The sequence below is a fragment of the Camarhynchus parvulus genome, chromosome 2 (assembly GCF_901933205.1).
Source record: "Camarhynchus parvulus chromosome 2, STF_HiC, whole genome shotgun sequence".
Taxonomy (NCBI): domain Eukaryota; kingdom Metazoa; phylum Chordata; class Aves; order Passeriformes; family Thraupidae; genus Camarhynchus; species Camarhynchus parvulus.
Genome location: NC_044572.1, coordinates 60,891,420 through 60,918,660, shown reverse-complemented (window position 1 = coordinate 60,918,660; position 27,241 = coordinate 60,891,420). Strand labels below are relative to the sequence as shown.

At 36.3% G+C, this 27,241-nt stretch overlaps 1 protein-coding gene across 3 annotated transcripts in view; it reads left to right on the top strand.

Moving 5' to 3' along the window:
- The window catches only part of CDKAL1 (CDK5 regulatory subunit associated protein 1 like 1), a 380,944-nt gene that overhangs the window by 286,881 nt on the left and 66,822 nt on the right, over positions 1-27,241 (top strand). For all 3 annotated transcript variants that reach the window (XM_030944157.1, XM_030944158.1, XM_030944156.1), the window contains exon 13: positions 3,792-3,854. In XM_030944157.1, coding sequence (XP_030800017.1) covers positions 3,792-3,854 — 63 coding nt within the window. The remainder of the gene's footprint in view (positions 1-3,791; positions 3,855-27,241) is intronic.

Here is a 27,241-nt window from a genome sequence, read left to right as displayed (position 1 = left end):
AGATAAGTGCAATATACATGTGTGAGCCTACAGTGTTTAGCATTTGTTATAACTATTCCATTTGTAAAATTATTTTTCTAAAGTATATTCTGATTATAAAAGTTTATTATTAGGATACCCCTACTTTTACCCTATTTTCACACCATTATTTGCAAAAAAAAAAAAAATTCTATGGTAGTCAGCACAAAATTCTATGCTGGTTTACTTGTGCAGAACATATTTTAAATGGTTTTAGATTCTTTTTGTACTACAGGGTTTGTTGGATTTTTTTTGTTGGTTGGTTGATTTTTTTACTTTCTCTTGTTCTTTAAGTGATATTTCCTCACTTCTACATTATTCTACAAAAGTAGAATAATAATCCACAGTATAGTCCATGTAAGACATTAGAAAAAGTTTTATTATTGCTAAAAAGCAGTGCACTAGAAAAAGAGTAAAAACACCAAGGTTACTAACTCAGCTTTATTGGTGAATAGTCCCAGGCTGTTGTCAAAGGAACCTTTATTGTTACTATACCTTAAACATATAATATGCATATTGGATGACCAGTATCCCTTTGATAAATATCAGTAATCAAAAATCTGAGGCCCAGCAAAATGAGAGAGAGAAAGGAAATAAACAGAGCAAAGTGTGTGTTACTTGCATTGCATATCTGCTTGCAGGATGGGGGAAATAATGAAATTGTGGTAATGTGTTGTTTCCTCTCTACTAACATTGTCTGTGTGTTCTGTCCTCAGAAATGTCATTAGTTGATCTTGGTTTCTGGTTCTTATTTGTATAAATATCTTGGACACTACCTGTCTTTTCAGAAGAAGTTAATTACTTAGGTGCATTTTAGTAACAAGCTTGAAATAACTCACTTAGAAAAAGTATTGATTTATTTAAGGAAAACCTTCCATCCTGGCATGCTTATGTGTACAAGCATGTATGGTTTTATTGTATTTAACCCAGTCCTGCATTAGCATTTTAATTCATTCTTCATGAGATGTTCACATAATTTTCCTGATAAAGATATAAAAAGTGTCTCCTTTTTATCTACTATATAATGTGGTATTTTTACAACTTTTTAACACAGAAAACTGAAAATTTGTTTTTACAGTCATATGCATATATTTTTAAGTGGCTCACATCACTACAAGGATCTGAATTTCTGTCTTTATCTATCTCCTCTCCCTGAACTTGTTTCTTTAAGTGCTGCAAACTAAGGACTATCTATCGCTGTATGGCAAGCCTGAGAGAAGTACAGGAATAAACTATGAGTCTGATGTTACTGTCAGACTCCTGGAAGGTCTTTTCATGCTAATTTGGAAAGAAAAAATAATTTTTTTCAGAAATAATTAGAATATATCCTCTGTAGGTCTGTGGGCATGTTTGAAAGCAATAATGCTGCTACATGTAGAGCAATATGATAAGATAGTACAGGTGCCGAAGTTCAGAGAGGGGTTTTGAGTGGCTTTTTATGATGTGCTTTTGGCAACATTGTTGGTACAGAACAAAGGACTGGAGAATCAAATCATTGAAGAAAAAGAGCAGGGAAATAGAAATTATTTTATTGGTCAAAGGGTACTTTAAAGGGATGTTGGACTAGGCTGAGGGAACATAAATAGGGATATGAAGCTATGTTAAGGGAAGAAATTCTGAATAGATGTGTGTAAATAGGTAGTCTAGGGACTGAAATAAGTCCCCTGGAGGTGAAGAAGGAGTAGGAGCTTTTGGACTCCTTACTTTCCACTGTAGCCTCTAGACATGGAGATGCCTGCTTTACCTTCTGCTCTGTACTGCGCAGAGGTGAGCTGTGAACCATTCTGCTTCTTTATTTCAAAAAATTATTATTCATACCATGTGACTCATGCCAGCTGTAGGAGTTGAAGGGATTACCATTGGAGCAGCATGAATTCCTTGTCCTGTGTGTGTGTTTTGAAATACTACATATTTTTGGGTTTTAGAGATCTGAGTTAAAGTGCACTTTTTGTTGTAGAAAGACAGTAGTTATCACTAAGCAACCTGAATTCTGTGCTTATGATGTTTTTGTCTCTATGTATTCCAATTACATACAAAACAGTTAAATGCTGTTTAGATTTAGTTCACCTAAGCCTATGGGGCATCCTGGGAATTTTGGAGCATTTCTTCATCTGCATCTTGAGAAGTTTCATTGCACTTTTTTCTCTGTTAGGAATTTCCAGCATTTGCCCAGTCAGGAGAGTTTTGGTTTTGTACAAAAAAATAAAGCTTTTGTGGAAAGGTAGGAAAGAAACCATAATTTTCTATAACAACAAAAAGTTGAAGACTGTGTCAGTGTGTTGTATAAGGAAAGCCATCTTCACTCTTCATCTAGCTGGATGTGTAACCAGCATTTTGGTGAGAGTCTGAGGGTTAAAGATGGGTGGTTTTCCATCATATCGTTTTATTGAGTGTTATTAAAGTAATTGCAGTCAAAATGAATACAAGAGAAATAGTCTTCAGTAACAATGAGCAAGACTTGGACATTTTCTAGATTTTGTAGAGTTTTCTTCCTAGAAAGATTAGCAGGGTTTCCATAACCCAAACTCAAGTGTTTTTTTCTTCTTCTTGCATGATGCTACTTTAAATTAGTTTTTTTCAAGCAATCTTTTTAGTAATCATTTTTGTATCTCTTTTTAATTTTTTATGACATTTCTCCAAATAATTTTAATAGTATTTTAAGTACTTTGACTGTCTACAGCTGTACTACCAGAAAAGAAGTCATTGTAAGTTACTTAACATTTGAGTGAAAATAAAAACTCTGTAAAGAAATAAAATACATAGTTTATGTTGCATGATCAAAAGTTACTAAATTGCCCTATAGTTCCCAGAAGTTAAAATAAATTCTGCACTCATGCAGCTGTCTATGTAGTTCCCAGCATGCTGGAAACATAAACAGATCTTTCCAGCTTAGCTGTAAAACTACTTTCACAGAAACAATGGCTGAAAAATATATTGGTGCAAACTACAAGCAAGGAGTTCTTGCAATTGTCTCCCCTTTACACATTTTCCAACGTGCAATGATTTGCATTCCCCAGCTATGAGATAAGTAAACAGTGATTTTGACATAATAAAACTTTGAACTTATTTGTGACTCATCCCTGCATTAAAGACAAAGGGTGTTTTTCTCCTCTTCCTGCACACCCTCCATAGGATACAGCTGAGAAATTCTATTTAACATCAGCTGAAATTACTGAAAGCTCTTTGGCTAAATTCAGGAGTTGGATCAAGCAGGTTTTGTCTTTGAACTATGCTCTGAACAGAAGAATTTTTTTTCCTTTGCCTTGGCATTAAATGAGATATCACCTATTAATTTTCCACAATCAAAGTAGTGAGAGTATTAGTATCAAAAGAAGTGGACAAATAAAAAATGATTCTTCTTCAAACCGACTTCCTTTACACCTGATCTTCTATAAGGCAATACTGCATGTACATGCTAGAATAGTAGACAAGTCTTTACAAGATTGTAGCCTGATCTCTCAGTTTTGTTATCTGTATTCTAAAATATTATTTGCGATGTATTGTGAATTGTTTACACATTCCACTGAGGTTCCACAGATTAGTGTTTATTATTTATTAAGGATATTTTCCTTAATATTGTTAATATATATGTTAATTATTTCCTGTAATATTTAATATCCTTATTCTGCATACACTGCTCTTCGTAACTGCAGTTTCATTAACAAAGTGGGGAGAGAATGTGTTTGTACCTGCATACAGCTTTTTAATCAGTAGCTTCTCTCTTTTTCTTTTAACTTTTCTAATATGGCTTCTTTATTAATAATCGTTTACAGAAAAAACAGAGAACGAAGGATCTGTCCCAGCTGTTTCATTCATACAACCCATATGACCATAAGGTAAGGAAAAAATATACTATCTCAGTTTGTTGTTATGAAAAATTCCAAACATTTGTGGTAACTATATTTCTTGTTTAATGCAAAATTGAGTAGAAATGATAAAATTGAAGGTGCTGAGCATGTTACTTAAATTCTGCTGTCACATAAATGTTTCTTTGTTTCTTTAAGCCAAGCTTGAAAAGGTGCATTTTCTGATTTGTGAAACCAATGACTCGCATTAACCTCGTAGAAGTATAATTTATAAACTGGCATTAAATCCTGCAAAGTGACCACATGTGGTATTGGATTCCCCTCTTTTTTTTTCTCTGTGTTTAGGAACTGTGTTACCCTAGAGTATGTTGCTTAGCCTGTTGTGTCAATTAGGCCCTGAGATACATGATACTAATGAATTATCTATTGATCACAAAAGCATCGTTCAAAGAGGCTGCTGTGTGAACAGCCTGGTGATTGTCTGGGGAAAGAACTAGAAACACACATCGTTATAACTTGTTTGTAACGTCTGGGGGAAAAAAGAGGGCCCTTTCTCATTGAAATGTGAAATTAAAAAAAATAAAGTTGTTACAAGAAGATTTTGGAGAACCAAGAGACAGAAATCACAGTATTTCTGTGCTATAGCTATGTCATGGGGTTCTTCTGGATGTTATGCAGAAGAGAGCATTAAGCAGCAGATTGAAAGAATGTTGAGTAGGTTTTAAAATATTTTGAAGGTGTTCCTCCTATCTCTGATGCCTCTGTGGGCATATTCTTCTAACAAGTGCACAAAACCCTTTAAAAATTTGTCAGCAGTATGAGATGTGTGTCTTTGCTGCTTCTGTTTTGAGAAGTGTGAGTGATTTTGCAAGTATCCATTAAAACAAAGAAAGATTTGAAATATTTCTGTTGTTGTTGTTGTTGTTTAGACATTGCAAAGGAAAGTTCTGAACTCTATCTCTTCTTTTCCTGGTCATTTACCAAATACATTGGAAAAACCCAAGCTAGGTTTTATATTTGGGAGAAGGTGGCAGAAGTATGTATGTGCATCCCTCTCTTTGTAGGAACACATGGACATATATGCAATATATGTGTAACTACACTTACATCAATGGGAGACACAGTGTAAGTGAAATAAGTGAATGGATGAAATTTATCAGGCAGGTTGTTACTGGGAGATTTCATAGTTACCAGCCACTTGAACATTTAGTTTAAAAATACATTGTAAAACAGCAGTTAAATTCCATATATTTAATAACTGTACCTAATTTCAAGTTAAATTCATCTCTGCTTAGTACTTATTTTATAAATAGTCTCACATTATTTACAAAGATTGGTGAAGCTGATATTAATGGCCTGTGAAAATGGCCTTAATGGAGAAACATGAAGAATAAAGGAAACTAGTGTGATAAGATTTTGAGTGGGATTGTTGCTCCTTTGAATTGAAGCATTTTAAGGTAAATGTAATAGTAAGTCAATTAAGATCTAATAAGGAGATGCAACTGTTCAACAAGAAACTTTGATATTCGTGTCCATGTCTTAATTCTCCTGTACAAAACACTTTTTATTCATAGTACAAGGAAATTCCATTATTCTTTTATTAGCACTTTTAATGGAACTTGGCCATTTGTAACTCCTGCTGTCTTCCTGCTCATATCCTTTGTGGCATTATATCAAAGTATTCTCAAATGATTTTGGCTGCAGTTGTGAGGACTTCTGCACTCTTTACAAATTAGTCATCACACAATGTGGAATGGAATATAAATGCTTAAATATATTTGCTTTTGATCTTTGTTTTAGGACCTTTAATATATTATTAAACGTAGTACAATTTTTTGATGGATGATTTTTGTACCTCCACTATTTTGTTGCTTCCAAGCATACCCTGTATATATATCTGAGAGTACAAGTGCAGGAGAAAGGACAAGTGAAAGTTTGTATTAAAGTTACGGTCTTTCCATATTTTCCATTTGACAGTGAAGGTTTTCCTTCTCCTGACTACTTCCTATTTGTAGGCTGCAGCAAGCTCACTGCAGATTTCTTGCTCTGTGCTTTTAATTTCCACCTCAGCGTCCTATTTCACAAGTGTTGCAGTATAGGGGAGAGCTTTTAATTTTTGTATTAAATTTAAAATTAGTTGGGAATTCAGTTATTTCTAGTGGAGGTGTGTATTAGCTTTGCTCTGATTCTGGGGTTTTTTTATTTACATGGCCAAAGGATTTGAGGGCAGGGCAGGGGCACATGTTGTTTGCTATTTTGTAGATTTTTTTCAGGAAGTGTAAAAAGAAGATTTCATAATGATTTTGTGAAAGAGTTGGTGATGCAGGATCATGGCATGAGTGATTGGAATTAGTGGCTTCCAGGATTATTTCTTTGTTGATTAAACGATTTTTTTTCTGAGAACCTTTCTAAAATAGAAGAAAAAACTTAAGGGTAACTTGGTGCTTAGTAGTAGTAGTTAAAGCAGATGTGAAAATCTCATTAACTACAGTGGCTGAAACAGGACTTGCTACAAAGATTTGACAGTACTTCATCTTTTTAGGATGGGATATCTCATAGTAAGGAGAAAAACTAATCAGAAAATCAGAAAGTGTTCATTCTTTCATGCTCACATTTCACTCACTAAACCAGAAAGTGATATTTTGATGAAGTAGCTATAGTAACCTTAAAACCAGTCACTGTTACCCTGAAAATGTTACCTCAGTATATATTTGCCAATCTAGTGTAATTTAGAGCGTCCTGGAAGACATTTAAATGCTTGTGGTTCTTCATTCCCTGATGAAAATCCAGCACTTTTATAGAGGTGGAAACAAGGATTTACTTTCCCTTCCACTTTTAGGTGTTGAGTTTTATCTTTTATCCAATGAGGCCTTAATTCAGCAGCAGAGGAGTCAGAGCTTTCAAATTCCTCCTGCAGAAGGAATGGAAAAGCAGGAGATACTCTGCTGATATCAGGGGAGAATTAGCTGAGCTCCTGTATTCTTTAATTCCTAAACAAGTATGATTTACCATCTAGTTGCCCTTCTCATTGTTCAGATGAAACCATTCAACAGCAAATCTCGAAGATTGCCCATTATATACTTCTTCTGTCCAGGCAGATTTGATCCTGCTCTCTTTAACCTAGTGTTACTGAAATGCTTTGCAGAACCTCTGACTACAGAACCTGCAGGTCTTTCAGATACTGACCACAGACAAAGCTCATTTTAGCATCAGTCTTTAATGCCTAGCAAATCTCTTGAATTCTTCATGTCAGGCATGTACAAAGAACTGCCTTTTCTCAGTTTTTTCTTTTGTTGTTCTTTAAATAAGTATCTTCTAAAATTCATTCTTTTCAGAACTAAATAATTACTTAGGAAATGCTGAGCAATATCTTATTCCAGGTGTGTGATTGCCATTTATTAAAACTTACTTCAGTTAGCATGTGTAAAAATACATAGCACTCTTTGCAGATGAAACCATTCTTTGTTCTGAAATACTTGCTTTTTCATGTTTATGTAGAGTAAAAATATGTATGGTCTGGCTTTTTTGAGAGTCAAGTTCTGATTGCTGTGTAACTTTTCTCTAGTTAGCTATAGAACAGCACTTCCAGTTTTATATACAGTTAATCTTTTTCTAGGGCCATCAGGAAAAGATGATAAAATTGACATCCTCATAAAGTTCTACCAACACCAACTTTAATGTTTTAAAATGTTAAAGTAGATAATTGAGAAGCTATATTCTGGCCAGTTTCCTGCAAGTTCATCTAATGAAAGATTATGTTTGCACACAAGCAATTTCTTCTGAATGTTTTTTGTGTTTACACTGTGAGGTTTCACTTTTCACACAGTAGGCATTTTATTCTGTCTGAAGTAGATGTTTAGCTCAGAAATAACAGAATTGGATCTCTCTCTGAAATTACCCTTGCTCTTTATAATTTGTGAGCCAGTTTTTTTTTTAAGCTGCTAAAGTAGTTGTTATAATAGTTTACCTGGTCAAAACAACAGGTTTTAGAAGCTTAATAGGAGTTTCAGGATCCAGTATGCACCTAATGGCCAAATTCAGAAGTGCAGAGCCCTAGTTTCTTGTCTTCTTTTTGGTCAGATGAGTTTAAGTATTCAGTCTAGCCCTGGAGTGGTTGTTTAAAACTATAATCCTCAATTTTTGCTCTGCAGAAGAATGTTTTTACATATTATAAGCACAGTATATCAGAACTACGACACATTTTGCTGCTTTGCTTTCTTGGTAGGATACCCAGGGATACCTTAGGGCACGTCCATACCCACCTTCTGGCAGCACGGGGCTGTTACACTGAGAAATCCCCTGAGAGTTGTGCTTAAAACTCAGCTCCCTGTTTGCTTCTGCCTTTTGCAGCCTGAATCTCTTGCTGTACAACATATATGAATAAATATATGAAAAAATAAGGTAATGTCTTACAGCTTTAGAGATTTATTTTAGCATATACTGTGTCCAGCCCAGTAAGAAATATAGTCAACATTCATGTGATTTGAAGAGTTTTTTGAGAGATTTTCTCCCAAACTGAAGGTGTGCTCAGGATTAAAAGAATTAGTTGCTATTTCAAAATGTGCTGTAATTGATGCAGTTCTGCTAAAATAATTGTAAAATCCTTAAACCTCATGCTTCTCTTCTAATGTTCTTTATTAATGTATTCTGGAAATGCTAAAACACTCAAAAGTGCAAAACCCCCTAGACAATGCCTGTGTGTTTGGCAAGTTATATGGATCATTGTATTGTGATACACAATTAAGTGACAAAAAATATTTTCTTGGTTGTTTGTTTTTGGGTTTTTTTTGGTTTGTTTTTTTTTTTTTTTTTTTTTTGGTCAGCTCTCAGCCTCACAAGCAATTTTGGGAAGCAGGGAGCTATGTCCTGTTGTCTTTGAAAAGGGTAGATATGTGCATAACTCACTCAAGGAACGTTATTAACAAGATTATAACAAGGCTATGCTTAAGGTACTAATGGCTGCTGCCACTTAGAGACCTATGATGTTTTCAAGCACTTATTTCAATAGGACACAGACCCTCTACCTAATGGAAAATAAATAATCTAGTGTCAGTTTCCTTAAACTGAGGTTTCTTCTGCTGTGTTCCCTAGCTCTCCTGGACAGTTGACATTTTATGTAGAAATTTTTCAAAAATTAACACCGAAAGAACCTGTAAGTAATGCGGGGGTGAAACTATTTTCACAGTGAAGCAGGCAGGGATCACTATGAAACAGGTGGGATGTCTTTTGGCTCTGCCTTAGGAGGTGTATCTGTATGCTCCAAGTGGTTTTCGTTGACAATAACACAGCATATTAATCATAGCAATGCCCAGGGCTGTGGCATTGTTTAGGAATCATCATGGGCACCTGTGTGAAACATAAAATATTGGAAAGCAAGCGTAAAGTGCCAGGTGAAGGGTGAGGGTTTGGAGTCAGCTGGCTTCTGATAAAAAAAACCTTTTAAGTCCTGCATTCCTTCCACTTCTGTGCTGTTCTGGTGGCCTCTGGGAACAATCGGCTGTGGCAGGAGAATGGAGGGTGTGGTGGTGGCACTGAGAACCAGCAAAACTGTCTTCACCAAGATGAGGACTCTTTAGCTCAGCAGCAGAAACAGGGGGAGATGGGAAGTCAATCACTTAAGTTGGAACCAGTTTTCCTACTGATAAGCTGCTTTCTTTCATTTTTCTCCCATGTACCAGGACTCCTTCACAAATAAGCCAATTTGAACAAAAGAAATTCTGATGTCTATTGAATGAAGCCACTCTAACTAAAATGCCTGATGTTGGCTAACTTTCTAATGGCAGACATCACCACACTACTCTTGTTAATTAGACCCTAAAACTATTTTTTGAGGAGGTGTCTGCGCTGTGGGACAATGTGTTTCATAAGAGGGCATGTAAATTGACATGTTGGACACCTATAGAGTTGGAAGCATTGCTATGAGAGTAGCTGATGTAGGACTACAATGTCGTTGCAACACTCAGCCTGTGGCAGGTGAGATTAACATCCTTCTGTGTTCATAGTTCCAGGTCTCTCAGACTTGGACATCTTATGTGTTTGCTGCTGTCATCTTTAAAAGCTAGTGGCATTAGGAAGTGGTTTGTTTTACATGTGAAGCATGGCAGCTAGCATGTTTACATAAACTAAATTTGGATGATTTTTGGAGACTGGAAATGGGAAATTACAGAACTGCTGAAAACCACAAGCAATTCTTATTGTTTTTCATAAGGGCAGTAATGCTTCTCAGTTATTTACTGTGTTTTGTAAGATGTGTGGTGGAAGTACTGTGAATATGTAGGTTTTACTTTTGAGCCAGAAAAAAAAAAGCAGTTTTGTGGTACTCTGTCAGCCTTCAGATTTTTTTGGTAATTACTTGGGTATATGATGCTGGAAAATAACAAAAATCCTTTTAACCTGCTTTTCATTTATTCCAGGAACAGCATTGTACTAAATTGTAAGGCAACTGTGAGGTTGCAATGCCTGTGATATAAGCCATGATCTGAATTTTCTAAAGGAGGTGCTCTGAATTGTTGTTTTGTAAGATGAAAAGGTTTTTTAGGTTATTGCTGAAAAGGGCCAGAGCCTTTTGCTATCTCCTGCCTTGAAATAGATTTTGGGTTTAATTTAAAATCTCAGATGTCAGATATGACCGCTTTTTATGGAAATACTCTTATTGTAACCTACATCCATTCTCTGTTCTCGTCTCTCATGTTCAGAGCTGCTGTTTGGAGGAGGTTACATAAAGCTGTTTTGTGCTCTTGATATGATGTGAGGCTTCAAAGACGACTACTGAAAGAGAAAAGCAATTTCTATTTGGTAGAGCCATGCAGTGGCCTCGTGCTAATGGCACACTTGAACATTACTTGATGATAGTGAAGAAAATCTAATTGCCTCAAAAGCTCCTGCTCGTTCTTGACTTAACTCTAAGCTACATTGAAGTTTGTGCCATCTGTAACACAGAGTGAGCTAATACAGACATAGTTTAGAAAGGGCTGTTCATACACCAGGAATTGTTTCATGGTTTGTAGAGAAGAGGCAAAGAAACAAGGCAAGCACGGCAACAAAAAGGCTTACTTCTCCTTTGTATATGCTGTAGAAAAATATTTACTCTGTCTTAATTCTGTAGCTGAAGTGTTGTGATTAAAGAATTGCAGTCTTATTTGAAGTGCATATTACATCCAGAAAATCAAGAAACAAAGAACCCAATTCCTGAATTTGTTGCTCTAAAACCAATGCTTTCTTGGTTGGTTTTGTTTTAGACAAAACTTAGACTATATACAGACAAGTATATGCATTATTAGTAGATATGATTAATATTTTGGTTAAATACATATTTAATGCTAGTAACTTTTGCTGTAGTTGGACATTTAAAGCATCTAACCTCATCTGATGCTAACTGAATTGTTTGGGATTGTTACCTCTATTCCAGAACAGAGGCTTTTCCTGTTTTAGGATAGAGAGGTGTTTTTTCTGTCTTTTAAAAATGGCCTTTCAAAAAATTGTTTAACAATAGTGTGTTGAATCATGTTTGTATCTATACACAAAGATATACCTGTGCTATATGTTGATGTATGTGCTTTGGTGTTGAACAAGGTTTCACAGGTACCAATGTATTACTGAAATATCTTCATTAGTGATCTTGACAACTGTTTTAATAAATGCACTCATGAAATCCACATATATCCCCCACCCCATGTAAAGCCACTCTTCCAGTTAAAAAGTTGTGAAAATAGTGGTTATTTACTTCACAGTTTTTCTCCTTGCTGCAGCTTGTAAATGCTACCTGGTATATAGTAGATTGCCTGAAATAACGATATTCTACTCCAAAAAAATACTGAAACATAAAATGAGACAAATTTTACAGTGACATTAAATACATGCCATATCAGCTTAAGGGAAACAAAATTCTTTTATGCCCATTAATCCTCTTGTTATTTTCTGGAGAAAGACATTACCTTTTGCTCCATGTCTTGTATCATTTATATACCTTGTCCATCAGTGATTGATCTGATACTGAGACAAAAAATACAAAAAAGAAAGGTTTTAGGGTTTTTCAAATTAGTTGCTGGAAAACCTTGGCATCACAAAAAATAAACAGGCTTGACCCTGCTACAGTTTTTTAAAGCTCCCTTCAATCTTGTGTCATCATCAAAATCACATCAAAATGTGATGGAGTGTATAACTAGCCATGGGCATTTCATGTTCAAGTATCTTTCCTTCTCTATTCCTTAAGACCACATTTGACCTCTGTCTCTCTGGCTTTGCAGTTTGTAGTGGATTGGATTTCCTAGTTATCTCCCATCTTTTCCTATTTCCAACCCCTCCCATTTTCTTTATTCTTTTGCCCTTTCTCCCCTCAAAAAAATAAAAGGGTTTTTCCTTTATGTAGTCTACCTTCTTTCTTTTGCTTTCTTTCTATCTAACTGTTCTTTCTTTAATATCTTCTTCAAGTACTAGCATTGCATTCTCGCTCTTTTTTGTTCACCTGCCTTTCTGTTTTTCTTGATTATTTTCCTCTTTATGGAGCCACTTAGCTGTACTTTGCCGTGACATAAAGTGGCTGTGGGAGGGGAAGGCATCAGTGCATCAAGTGTAGCAGTGCATGAGCACAGAGTTGTGGAAACCCATGCACAGAGGTGGTAGTACAGCTCCCCATTATTCAAACTTTGCTATTGATGTAAGTATTCATATGACCAAGCTCTTGGACTTCCCTGCTTTTATTTAAGCACTAACCAAGAGACCGAAGTTTTGGGAACTTCACTGGTAAATTTGATAACTGTCTTTATGTTTTGATCCCCATCTTCTCACTGGAAAACTGTGTGCTGTAATTAATTTGACATAGTATTTAAAATTTTAGTTGTTAATCAAGTAGGCATCAATACTTTTATTATTGGAATATTTTGAGTAATCATCTGGTACCTCAAATCTTGGGTAAGATTTTTACTTTCTTCCATGGAGTGAGGATATTTAATTTTTTTTTCTTCTTAATTATTCCCATGTAAAATCATGCTTTATTGACCCTTTGACATAAAGTTGTGAAGGAGGTGTGGATTTTTTGGCTTTTTGTCTGATAATAAGTTAATTTTCTGCACAGACTTGCATATATGCACATACACACATCTATGAAACCCCATAAATATCAAAACCTTTGATTTGAGATTGATTCCAAGTATCATCCAGAAACAATCTGGTATATTTTGCATAAATCATACAAGGATAGGATCACATTTTTCCCCATTTGGATTAAATTAGTGCTGGCTACTTATTCCGTCTTCTGCTGTCATTTAAACTCTTGGAACTAGAGATGCTCCATTAGTTTTTATTTTGTTATAATTTCCTGTCTGCACTATATTCCACTTAAAAGCATGAAGAGAGGTTAGTTATACAGTTGGAAAGAGAAGCCTCAGTAAAGTGGCCGTGTAAAACAGCAGATATAATGTGGGCATTTGATTGCTCTACACAGGAAACTAATTCTCCTGCTGTCTCTCCATGCAGTGCAGTTTGGCCACTGTCAGTGTGAGCTCAAGAGCTCAGCTTTGAAGGGCAGCTGGAGGAGGAGTCTCAGAATCTGCCAGCAAACCACATGGATTTTCCATACATAATCTAGGTGATTGTCCTAGCTGTGTGTGAAATTCAGGGCTCTCTCAAACATGCTGTCAGTGATTTTGCACTCAGTGTGCCTGTGTTGGAGGGAAACTCTTGTGATCTTAGGGGACAGAGATGTATTTAGAGGTAATTAGGCAAGCATCCTTTGGCTTCTACCAATTGCTCATCCTTCCTGAGAATTGTGGGATGAGTGCTGGATGATGTCAGTTTTCTGACATGTATACACTGTATACATGTTTACAGCAAAATTAGCAACATTAAGTTAAATGTCCCAGATACTAACATTTACTACTTGTGTGAATTACAGTAGGCTTGAAAGGCTTTCAAACCTTGGGCAAGGATGGAGACTCTGAGTCAGCAGACTTCAAGTTCAGCCTGCAGTGTGAACACGCCATGGAGATTTGGGTTCCAGTTTGGGGTGAAAGAAGCATCTTAAACACACAGTTCAATTTCAGCTGTACTTGAGCTTTAGTGCATCAGGAGGAAGGAGTGGTGCTGTCATTAGGAATAGAGGTACAAACCTGAATTTTATTTTAAGTGTAGCTTAACAAAGCCTTTTTCATTCTTTTAATATGACATCTTAATTTCCTTTATATAATTTTTTCTTCTGGTATTTTAAGAACATAGGAGACTTTTCATCCAAAAAACTGGACCCATCCATAGAGGGATAAAAGAAACTATACATCCTTCCATACATTTTTTGAGGGAAAGGATCCAGTAAGAGAGGCTTGTGTGGTGCCATCTTCTCTAGAATTTTCTTATAAGTTCAAATTTTGATGAGATTCCAGCATCCAAAAAAGCATCTTTCCAAGGCACTGTAGGTTCTTCCTGTGATTCTGGAAACTGCCTCTCTTTGATTAGCATCATGTGAAGTTTGCAGTGGTTGTATAAGGGGCTAATGATGAATTTAAGATTTAGTATCTCATGATCATCAGAACAAAAATGAGGGGGTGGGGGGGTATATCTCCTTAAAGAAACAAAGGCATTACACTTTCTTCTTGATATATGTGGAATTTTGTACTACTACTGAAAGCAAGTAAGAAGTGGATCTTGAAAGATGACATTTAGTTTATATAAATGCTGCTCTAGGTCATGTTTAATTTTTCTTCCACCTGTTTCTCATGCAATCATGGCAGTCATACCTATTCTCCAAGCCTTATAGAAAAAGAGATGAATATGTAGGTAGTTTATGCAGGTCTTTAAAACAGAATGTGATATTTATTTTTTTACAAAATGTATTTCTATAAAATTTGATATATTCTCTTACGTAGCACACGTGAGAGAAGTGTTGTGGTAAACACTTCATGCTGCAAATATAAGCAGTCACGCAAACAAATCCTTTATTTCATACTGTCTTGCTAGTTCCAGGTAAAAACACCTATATGTTATTACTGCTGTTCATTTGTGCATCTCTTTTAATATTGATAGCATCATTTATGAAGTTTGTGTATGGTATGGTGAATTATGCTTCTTCATGCCTTTTATTTTTACAGGCTGATATTTTAAGTACTAGGCCTGCTTGGTACAAAATCTTACAAGATGTAAGCCATCACTATTTTCCATTGCAAACCCCAACCTTGTTTTCTGTATAACATTTGCAGAAAATGTGTAATAGAAAGCTAAAAACATGAACCCTTTGTAAGTCCTGTGTGGGAACAGATATTAAATACCAATTCACGTGTCAGACAGACAGTGGCAGCTGCTTTGTTTATGTATGGCACGATCCCATATTAAATCAAATGGCAAGTGCACAGTTTGACAGGTACTGTCATCAGTGCAAACATTAAACTCATTAAAGGCATTGCTTTTAATTTTTTATTTAAAGTACATCTATTTGGCTTGCAGAGCCTTTCCCAGTCAGAGGCTACAGCAGCAAGTACTAATTCTACTTTTTTTTTAGCCTAACAAAGCCTGCTGTGTTTGTGGCTGTTCCTTAGGGGCAGTGCCATGATGTTTATGGCACTGCACATCATGCGTTAGGATCTGTGACCAGAAATTCCATTTGAGAGCACATCGCTCGGGATAGCACACAGTGGTCTTTTCATTTTGATTGATGGCTCTGGTTTTGCACCATCTGGCTTCTGATAGGCTGCATTAATCATATTCTGAATGATGAAAATTTAGACAGGATTTTTTAATGATGTATGTTGAAAAGTGCATGATTGTGTGTATTTAATTCCTATAAGTTCCAGTCATACAAAAGAGTGCAACAAGCCTCTCGTGCAGATTGAGTTACATAGGTCTCTAAATAAAAATCTATTTATGAATGCCCATATTTTGATTTGACTCCTTGTTTTAACTTTATTTCATTTTGCTTTCCATCATCTGTTTATAGTCACTGAGTCACTACATTATGGACGTTTTTTTGCTATTATGTTTAGTTAAGAACAATGGACATGTCTAAAGCATTTGAATTGCATCTCAGGTGTTTTAAGTAAATCTTAACATTTTTTTCTGCTGCTTTTTTGATACACTGCAGTACCTTGTTTCTTTATAAACATAGCATGAGCTTCAAGAATCACAGAATATTCTGAGAGTTGGAAGGGACCCACAAGGACCACAGAGTCCAACTCTTAAAATGAATGGCCTGTACGGGGATTGAACCTGCACTTCTGGTGTTATTAGCACCATGGTCTGGAACAGAATATCATCAGGTTTTCAATTCTGTATATATAGAACATCTTAAAATGGTCATATTTAAATTCACATCCTAAGGAAACAAGTAGTAACCTGAATTATAGATGCAATACATAAAAGTCGGTAATTGGCTATATTTGGAAACTTCTGAGAGAGTTTGACACTAGAGTATGTAGGGTATTGTGTCAGTGGATTAGCAAAATTGAATCTCCCAATGTGGAACTAAACAGCCACAGTTGTTCAGTGTTTCAGATTTTATTCAGTTTCCTAATTTACAAGTAAAGCAATTATCTATGCACCTTCTCATTAGGTTACTTTCATTCTGTCATAGTTTACAATTTAACTTAATGGGAAGATTTGCCCTGTGTTATATAATCTATGACATTGAAGCAATGAGCTAGTTGTTATCTTTCAGAATCTGCTTCATCTTCACCATTTAAAGTTTCAGACCACAGGATGAGAGCCTGCCCTGAATTCTTTGCACCTAGGAAATGGTGGATGGACAGCAGTGCTTTATACACTTAATTAAAAATCAAGTGAGTGCAGTTGCTTTGTCCCTAAATCCAACATTTGCTGGTCCCACTGGGGTGGCTATCTGAGGTGTATCTCTCTTCCTCTCCAATCAAATGCTGTGGAAGTATTGCAGCCCCCAATTTTTCATTCACAGCCATGAATTGAATTACTGTGGGGAGTTTTGTTTCATGTTTTAATTTTTTAGTCCCATTTTCTCTCATTTTTCCTCTTGTAGTCTTGTTCACAGAGCTTGCAGGTACTCTGGTATCTTATCTATATACACACACACACTTTTCCCTTTGCTTTCCATGTGAAAATAATATCTTCAGGCATGGAAGAATTCCATATATAACTTAGCAGGAAGGTGGAGCAACATCCATCCATAGCACCAACTAAAGCAAAATTTCCTGTTCTAATTTTATTTCTGCCATGCTTGATGATGTGTCTCTGTAGAGCAGACAAGGCTTCTTTTGAGATATCTGGCATAAATTCTTTTAATTTAAAACTGTTCTTAGGGTTCAAGCTAACAGCATGTTAGAATGTTGTTTGACATGCTATAGTAAGAAACAGTTTTTGAGGAAGATTTCAGAAAATTCAATCGCTGTATTTAATAAAGATTTAAAGCTTTCTAAGGTCTAGCACTATGCAGATGCTGAGAGCACTCTGTCTCACATTTGCTCATTTCCATTTTCTGCAAAACACTACTTTTTCTGTTGTCTCCCTCTAACGCGTTCATGTATTCGTGTACATTTATTTTAAAAACAAGTTCTGTCTGGTTTTTTACAGTCTCACAGCTTTTTAGAATACACATATGGGGTTGAGAGAACCATAATTCACCATTAATCTGTGTTAAATTAAGTATGTATGCTGAAAATTAGGATGAAGAAAACCTGCTTAGTCATTATGACAAAAGCACCATCTTCATTCCCTTGACAAGGTGTATGTTAAAAAAATCTTCATGGCCACACTTTTGACTAAACTGTGCCCAGTGTTGAATTACAGTTCTCTGAAAAATCAGCAAGGAATCTTGTGAAATTTTGCTGTGGCCTCCCAGATACAGAACTCCCACCTTATTTTGCCTGAATTATTGTAATTAAAGTTCACCTCAGAGACATTATGGAAGTAAAAAGTTAAAGTCTTGCCAACAGGCATTGTCAGTATCTTCTCCTAAGCTGTTCATAAAAGCCTGGATCCTCAAGCTCAGAAGAGGCCTTCAGTATGTATACAGCTCCCTGGTGTTCTCATTACCCATCTTCCAGCTTGGAATAGCAGCATCACTGTACATACACAGCACACATACACAGAGCACATCACCATGCACACACAGCACTGCAGCACACCATACTTGTGGAAGCTGAGCCACCCAACACACTATTGATAACAAAAGTCTGCAAAAGGACAGTTGCTCATAGCAGCATTCTGAAAAGGATCCTCAGAGCTTTGTCAGATATGAGCAGGATATTCTGTGTTACAGAATACAAGATGTTCTGCATTATACTTCAAAACATGGAGGGAAAGGTAAAATATATATGCCAGTGTCTTCCTGAGAATGGAAAAAACATCGCTATTGTCATTCAAACACTGGGGTGTAGTGTCAAAGATCAGGGCCTGCAGGATGGTTGATAGAAATCCCTAACAAGTAAAACATTTTTATGGTAGATCTCCTTTGATCTCCTTCCAAGTTTGTATATGCCACCTTAGGAAAGCAGCCCACAACAACTTGTCATACAGATTACTGGTGTTTTCAACTTTGAGTAAGCAGCTCAATATGCAGAAACATTGTATTACCATATTTTCTGAAATGCAAGGCCTGCCTTTTCAGCTGAACAGCTCCAGTCAATCTTATCTTAGTCCATGCAGGTTTAATGAATTAGCTTCCTGATGTCAGTGCAGTCAATTATGTCTGTAGAAGTAGGCCTTGTGTTGCTGTAGTGATGCTGCCTGTGCTCTTATGGCCACTGTGGTTTTTGAAACAAAAATTTTTTAATAGGGAGGATAGAGGAATTTGAATTTTGGGTTTTATTTTTGGGTTGAATTTTTGTTACATTCTTTCTTAGCTTTATTGTCACTCCCCGTGTTGAAAGAAATGTAAGGAGTAAATAAATACTCTAAAATCTGTTCAGTTTTAACTGCTTCTGTATACATATTCCATTCTTTATAAAGCTTTCCAGTAACAAATCAGCAAATAGGATGACTTTTAATGAACTCCTTTCCAGGAATATTTAATACACTATATCTGGTTTTGCTCTTGCTCTGGTTATTAACAAATTTGTATCAGAAGCTAATGTAAATTTATTTTAGGATGTTTAGATTTGGAAAACAGATACCATTGGTACTTATTTTTAAAATGTCTATATTTTTGTATTTTAAAATCCACAGCATTTGAACAAATTTGATATAATAATCTGGGAAAGTATATGTGTGAAGATTTTCTAATTTATTACAAAGGATTCTCTCTTCCTTGAAACTACAGGCTTTTGGTGCTTTTAAACCAACGCCTTTATAAATACTGTCTTTGAGTACTTCCTTTTCTTGAGATGTGCGTAGTTTTAAGGACAAGGAAGCTCTGCATAGGTTGGATTCTGAGGGTATGTAGCATAGGAGAAATAGTTGGCAACTGTGCACACTGTGCAAGTTCAGTGTGTCTGGTAAGAAATTGGATTTGTACATCAAAACACTTTGGGACAGTATGGAAAGCAAAACTACTTACTGTAAAACCTTTGTAATGCCTCATATCTAAATCAAACTAATGCACTTATTCATATTGAAATAGAATAATGTAATTGCCAAGAAATTTATTTTGTCTTTACTGGTAGATGATATGCCATGTATCACATACACATGCATCATTTCTGTGGAGAATGCTCTCCAAACTATCTTTAGAAAGAGCTCTGCTGGGCCCTGGTTTTGTTGTTTTTTTTTTTTTTTCCTTTATCTGATTCTGAGAACATAATTTCACAAAAAGAAAAACACAGGGCCAATGAGAGGAGAAAGTTAATTGCCAGTATCTGTGTGTGTGTATTGTTGTGGCAGTTGTGATTTTTGAGGAACAGTCTCCTCTTTCACAATCTTTCAAAATCCCAGTTCCACAGATATACTTGAAATGAGGTATCAGCATATTTTATTCTGGAAAGTAAGATAGCTTTTGATTCTAAGCTAAAGCCTATAAATCATCCAGAACCAAAAATCCTAGCAGCTTATTTGTGGGGGGGCAAAAGGAATTTGCATCTCATAGGAAAAATAACAGGCATGTGAGGATGTATGAGTGTATGGAGAAAAATTGGCTGACATGTATTTATGTGTCTAAGTCAAATACCAGTCCAAAGTTATTGTTCTGCTGTATTTCCTCAGCAGTGAACAACAAAGTGACAACTGCTGTAGTACTCAGGCACCATCTGTCTTGTGAACCCTGCCATTCTGTTCTTGCCTGAATATGATAAATTTTACCTTATTTTCCCAAGAAAATAAAAATAGTATTTAATCTACAGTTCAAAAGCTGGATCAGTTCCAAGTGAGGCCCTGTTAGGAGTGATATCCCTTGTCTCTGGGGGTGTAAATTTGGGCTTACACCTAACTGTGTGTGTATAAATATTGCAGATTTATTGCTGCTTGTGCTGTGCTATGCCACAAATGCAAGTCTGTATACAAACACGCTATATTACAACAGATCCTTTTAACAATCATAGTAATTCGTATCCACAATCAAGTAATTATTTTACATCTACATTTTAAAGGTGTTCTAATGTTCAGGGAGCAGGGGGAGGGATTAAGGTGGATTTCTGTTTGATTTTGTATTTTAAACACTTTGCTGGTGGTATGTTGTGAGCAGTGTCTTTTAGGTTTTTTTTTAATTTTAATTTCAGCATGGTGAGATTTGAAATTACTTTAGATTTAAAATTTAAATTTTAATTTTAATTTCAGTGTGGTGAGATTATCTATTACTGGATAATTTTGCAAATGCAACCCTTCCCATTTTCTTCCATATAAACAAGATTCATTTAGGGAGGATTTTTTTCCGGAATTCATAGTGAAATAGTGTTTATGTGACTGTCTTACTGCTGCTTTTTCCACTGTCAAACATTTTCATCATCTTCAGTTGTGTTAAGGTGTAACTGTAGTCGTGATCTCAGCCTGTGAATTATTATGCTGCACCACTTGCACAGTTAAATTGGACAGCAGCAGAAGTACCTGAAAGCCAGCTGGCTCCATGCACAGCTTTGTCCTATGAGGGCCCTAATGAATAGGCACTTAAAAATTGTAACCAAAGATCTGCACATGTCTCTGCAGAAACTTGAAGCACCTGCTTCGTTTTTTAATTTAAGTGTTTTTATAAAGTCTGCATAATCATAATCTTTCAGAGATACAGGATCTCCAGCATTAATTAAAAATTATACTGTGCCTTGAGAAAAGGTGACCTCATGTAAAAGACTAAATTATTTTCAAACACTCTATTTTAAGAAAGTGATATCCACACTGCAAGCATTTGCAGTGAGCACGCATAATGAGAGCGGTGTGTGAAGCCATGAATCCCAATTGCTTGGATTTATGGACCAAATGACAGCAAACTGTATCTTAAAAACTGAACATAAGCTATCTTATGAAATTAAAAAATGCAACATAATTGTCTACATGACTTTTATCAGTTACTTAGAATTTTTTTTCTGGAAATTTTGTGAGTATATTTTCATCCTGAAAATGTCTGTTTGGTATAATTGTTTTTCTTACACAAGTGAAAGAAATCCTTTATTTTTTCTGTAAATATAAAAATATTGTAAGAATTTAATACAGGAAATGGTGAGGGAGCAGATTGTTTTGAAGGATAAAAGATGTCTTCTCAGATGTGATTTTCTTGCTCTACATGCTCAGTTGTGTATCTACAATAGGTGCTGTTCCCAGTGGAGCAGGGAGGGTGAGAGAGAGGTGGAGATGGTGCAGGGCTCTTTCTGGATATCCAAAAGAAGGTCTGACAGTGATCACCTGGGAAAAATAGCTACTTTTATAACATAGAATTAAAAGAGGGATAGAGATAATGAGTACGTCTTTTGGCCCTTCAGTGATGAGAACCCCACATTCAAGCACCGTGGGGCAGAGCTCAGCTGCTTTTGCACAGCATGCTGCACACATCCTGACCATGACAAAGTTTCCCTCTGGGGTCCAGAAAAAATTGCTCCTTGAATACAATTGGATCTCCTATTCTAAAAAACCACAAAAAGGTATTGCTTTCTTTTACTTTAAAGTTTTTCCTTTAAAGTATTCTACAGAGAAGAACTTGTGCCTATGTATGTTATATGCTCTCTCTGCTCTCACTGAAATATTCCAGGTACAGAAAACCTAGAAAAAAGTTCTAATGATGAAAGGAGTAATGTTGCAAATGCAGTCAGTTAAACATTTAAATTTAAAAAATTGTAGTCAATGGCCCCTCTCCTCAAAAAGTGATGGGAATGAGGAAATGCCCTTGTAAATGATGTGCCTCATATAAACACTCTTTATGAATACAAAGGTGAATGTGCCTTCAGATATACCTCAGAAGACTTACATATGAGAAAAACAGCAAGTGAAGAAACAAACGCTTAAGGAAAGGAAAAACAGCCCTACCAGACTCACTGTCTGCTTCACTTGGAGGAAAGACATAAATTTTGTTTACCATATAACAGTGAAAAATGTGTGATGAATGTAGCAACTGTAAAACTTTCATTGTTCCCTCAGCTAAAACAAACAGAATGTGTAATTAGTTGACTGCTTCTGCCTAATCCTAAATCCCAAGAAGGTTTGAATCATCGTCTACCTGTTTTTTACAGTCATATTTCAGTTGTTTCAAATCATCTCCATGTTTGCATGCACCAAACCTCTCAAAGCAGAAGAGAACAGTTAACACTGCCCTGGCATGCTGCTCTTAGATAGGTAAAGGGGAACTTTCTGCTTGTATTTCATTGACTTAAAGCCATACCAGTGATTTTCAAATGTTTATAGTATTTTTTCACAGCCTTCAACTTTGTACATTTGGTTTTATAGATGAATCTTAGTCCTAATTTCATTTTGTGGGGTTTTTTTTATTATTTATTTTTGCTTGATGAGGCAATTAATCTATTTAAGCTTGTATCTTCTGAAGTAAAATTTACTTCCAATTAGCTGTAGTACACAAGGTTAAAATGTTTTGGTTTTATATTTGCAAGGTCAGATTAAATATAAAGCTGTTTGTGGATGCACAGTAATTTATTGGTTTTATTTCTGCATCAGAATGAGAGAAAGTTTGGATTAGAATTGATATAAACTAAAATCTTGCTTTATCTGGAAAGACTCTTGAATGAGATAGTACATTTACATATATTGCTTGGGGTTTTTGTCTTTTTACATAAAACTTCATGAAAGTCTATTTTCCTCTTCTGTACCCTTTTGTCCAAGTTTAACTGTTGTATGTTTTAATGAGTAGCTGGACATCTGCTGCCTCAGAAAAGCCCAGGGTAGTTCACTGGCCTTTCATAAACCTTATGCAGAGAATATTAGAACACATTGTTTTCCCAAATGCAGTGTCATGGAAGAGGAAGTTCATTGAAGTAATCTATCAAATGTCAAATATGCAGGTCAAAGCTATAGTTCTCAGTTTGGTCACAGATGTCTGAAAACCTCAGCTAAATGCCACTGTGGAGTTGCAGATCACTGTGGAAAATGTATGCAGTAGTCCCACAATTTCCCTGCATTTCTACAGGAAGAGGATCTCAGATGCAGAATAGGGAAAGTCAATCAAAGCCAATGAAGTTCATGTCTGTAGCACTGATGTTAAATAAGCCTCATCCTCGTCAGGCCATGTGCCTTGTGCCATTTTGAAAGACTCTCTGGGAAAAGATAACTTCGGAGTTTGTAGAGACAGTCTGTATGCAGAGATAATGTCCTTTATTACACAAATTGCTACTGTTAAAAAAATTTCTCAGGCTGTTGGAAGCTCTTCTGTTGCTCCCAGTTGTATCAGCTGATATTAATTTATTTTTAAAAAGATAGTTCACCCTATGAAGTTTGCTGGTTTTGTATCCTCATATCATTAAGGCTATACCACTACTATTTTAAAATCAACAAAAGGATAGGTTTCTACCCTTTTTTTCCCCTAACTTTATTTTCTGAGTCATCTTGGATTTCCTGAGCTGCCTTATAACTTAAGATGGCAGAACTGAATTTCTGGGGAACAGGGAGCGTTCTCTGATTCCTATATTGCTACCTCCTTATGAAGTACCAGATTGCAACAAACACAATCAACTTCAGAATGTTTTGTAGCTTTATTTCTTCTTTCAATTACTTTTTGTAGTAGCGCAAGGAAGAACTACTGCACTTGTGCCTGGCAAGGTGGAAGAGAGACAGTACAACTTGCAAGGCTGAGGTTGGGCAGTGGGTCAGGCAGTTCAGAAGGTGGCATAACCAGAGGGAAACATTTAGAAGCAAGTGGAAACAGAAGCATTAACCAAAGGAAGCATGTTAATTTGGTATTTTCTCGTAGGGATATTTGGATTATGTTTATTTGATTAGTACTGTGATTTATAGATGTAACTGGCACTTTTTTCCTGACTGGAAGTGACTCTATCTCTTGTCATACTCAGCATCTCCTATAATCAAGTACAATTAAGCTGGGCTCAGATTTGCATATTTGAAGTTGTATGAGCTTATTCAAGCCAACAAAAAGAGGTCTGTCTTGCTAGGCTAGACCATTATTTGAGCTAATCTGCCTGCTTGTGTACAGTAATGTTTTGCATACGGCTCTAAGAGATATGTGCAGCTGGGTGGCATAGTTCTGAATTATTGGAATGATTCATGGCACTGGTTTCCTTGCAGTCACCTTTTTCCTTTTTTAACAAATGAATACAGCCTCAACTCAGTAGAAATCCAGGCGTTCTTTGCACTGCAGCAGAAGTATTGTTTGTTCTTTATAGCAAAGATCAAAGGATTTTTTCTTTTGTAAATAGCTGCAGGAACCACAGATCATAATTCATTGAAATTGCTTCCCCCCTTTTTTAATCTTAGAACTATACTGTTGTGGAGTATTTATTGTTTTACTATGGAATCTAGATGTCACTGGCTGCAGTTATGTTGATTCAGTATAGCCTTTTGTATATGTTTTTTCTGAGCTACAAATGATTGCATTTAATTAAAACACACACATTAGACCATATGCTCCTTTAAATGGAAAAAATCCTCATAGTATGGGCAAGGAAGCCTCCCCATGTTTCTGTGCAGGGCACTTTCCTCCCAGGAAAATGCTTGGAATGGGAAAGGGTGGTATAAATACTCAGCTGGTATTCTAAAACTCTTCCTTTGGTTTTAGCAGCCTCCTTCCAGACTTCTGTAAAAATGTCTGCTTCCCCCTGGAGTGGGGTCTGTCTGTGCCAAGGAAGAATCCCAACACTGTTGTGCTGACAGCAGCCTTGTCATGGTGTCTATTGAAGTAATAGATGCAGGTAGTCAGAATAGAATGTAAATAATCCTTATTTGTCATTCTTGGACACCTCCTGCAGCCAGACATTTCTCTCCTCTTCACCACGCACATACAGCACGTGTCCTGTAAATCCTTGTGGGCCTTCTAATTTCTCTGTTGCAGGTAAGGAAGGAAAAAATTAAGTTTTCCTTAGGATAAACTTCTTGCTTTAATTCAGTTCCCAAGTAATCTCTTGTCAGCTCCTCTCATATTTTATTTCTCATCTAACCTCTTTATCTTCTGCCTTTTTGTGCTAAAACAGACATTTCTTCTGTCCAAACTCCCCCTATTTTATTTACAGAAGTTATGCTTAAGGAAGGAATCAGAGAATTGCTTTTCCTCCCGCAGGTTATTCCCATGCTTTAGTGCCAATAATGTCCTCCTACACTCCTGTTTTATGTGGAATTATTGTGTTGGCATTAGGTCAAGGAAGAAAGAAACTTTCAAATGGGGGGTGGGTGGTAGCGGATGCAGTTTTTAAATAGTCTTCCCCCAGTTTGGAAAGGGTACTAGCATGTTCATTGGAGGATATGTACCAGCCTAGAAAACAGGTCTGTTATTTAAATCATATTGAAAAATATGGAAACAGCTTGGTTTGATTTATCTTTTCTCTTTCTTTGGAGTGGAAACCGCATGTTTTATCTTAGGTGTGTTCTCTTACACTTGCCAACTTCTGAAACTGTAAAGGTGAAAGTTTAGGGTGATTATTTAGGACAATCAGTGGTTTACTTGGGTTTCAAAGGATACTTTTTAGCAGATCACATGCTAAAAATTTAGAAGGGGTTGGAGGAGGGACCTGTCCTTGAATATGTATTACATGCTTTCCCCCTTGTTTCCACAAATAATACACAGAAGTGTGATAATCCTAACATAGCTCAATCTTTTGGTGGCCTGCACTCCTTGCAGGAGAGCAGGGAGAGTGAGAATCCCACAATTCTGTCTGCTGGAGGCTTCCCTTACTATTCCCATCTCTTTCATCTACCTCACCTTGCAAAATTCCTCTTACCCTGCTGGAGTAGAGGATAAGAGAGAAGAGGAAGAAAGAAATGAGGCAATGGAAACAAAATCCCGTACCAAAAGATTGCTTTCAAAAATGTACTGCTGGGCTTCAAGGAGCCTGCAACCTCACTTGTGTCTCTCCAGCACTGGTTTCTCTAAGAAGACCTGAGCCAATTTGTTGCCATCCTTGCTGCTTTGCTTTCTGTATTAACAGTCTGTCTTTGTTGCTGTCTGCATCCATCTAAAAAAGAATAGAGGCCTTACTTTTTTTGTCCATCCAGTTCTTGCAAGGACTAAGAATGAAGCAAATTCATCAGCTATTCTTCCCTGTTGACTTGGTCAGGGCTTTTTCTACTAACAGTAAAACAATGAAGTGAATTCTGTAGAGCTGTTGAGACCTTGGTCCAGGTATATCTAGGGCATTGTGTGTTTGTTTAAAATTATAGCAGTAATACCCTACATAGTGGGATTTTGAATGAAGGTGGTTATTAATGGCATGGTTTTAATGTCCTTCTAATCATGTTTCTTGAAAGTTATACTGGCTTAGAGTTCAGACAGCGATTGGTTACTCAGTGCTGTTCTGCTGCCCAAGATGACTTGAACCATGAGAGCCAAGTCAGATTTACGTGTTCATTATCTTAAGGTCTTGCCCTGACTACAAAAAGTTATCATCCAAAGGTCTGAACTCCGTTCTTCAATGTTCTTTGTCAATAGATGTCAGCATGCAGAACACTACAGTGGTAGATACGTCAAGTGCGAAGGTCTGAAGCAATCGTATCATAAAATAATTTTTCTAAATAAAAAGGATTGATTGAATTGGTAAGAGAGCTGGTTCTGGAAGAGTCAAAGTCAGGCTTCCACACTGCAGTTAGGTTCAGGAAAAGTTAATTTCTTAAAATAGTTACATCTCATTTTTATCGTATACTTTCAGGAATTATTTTGATAGTCAGCAGTACTGAACTGCTGTAAAACAAGCCAAGAAATTATTGAAGCTCTTCTTTTGTAACCCTTGGGCAAATGCTGTATAACTCTTATGCCTGGTACAGTTGCATTTGCAGATTCATGAAATCATTATTTTTTCTGAAGTGAAGAATGCTATTGTTTTTTCACTTGCAGCATCAACAGGGGCAGTTGTTTAATAGGTGAAATTTGCAAGTCAGGATAACATGCCTTTTTACCATTGTTGTCTTTTGATTGTTATTTCTGTTGCCTGTGTAATATGGGG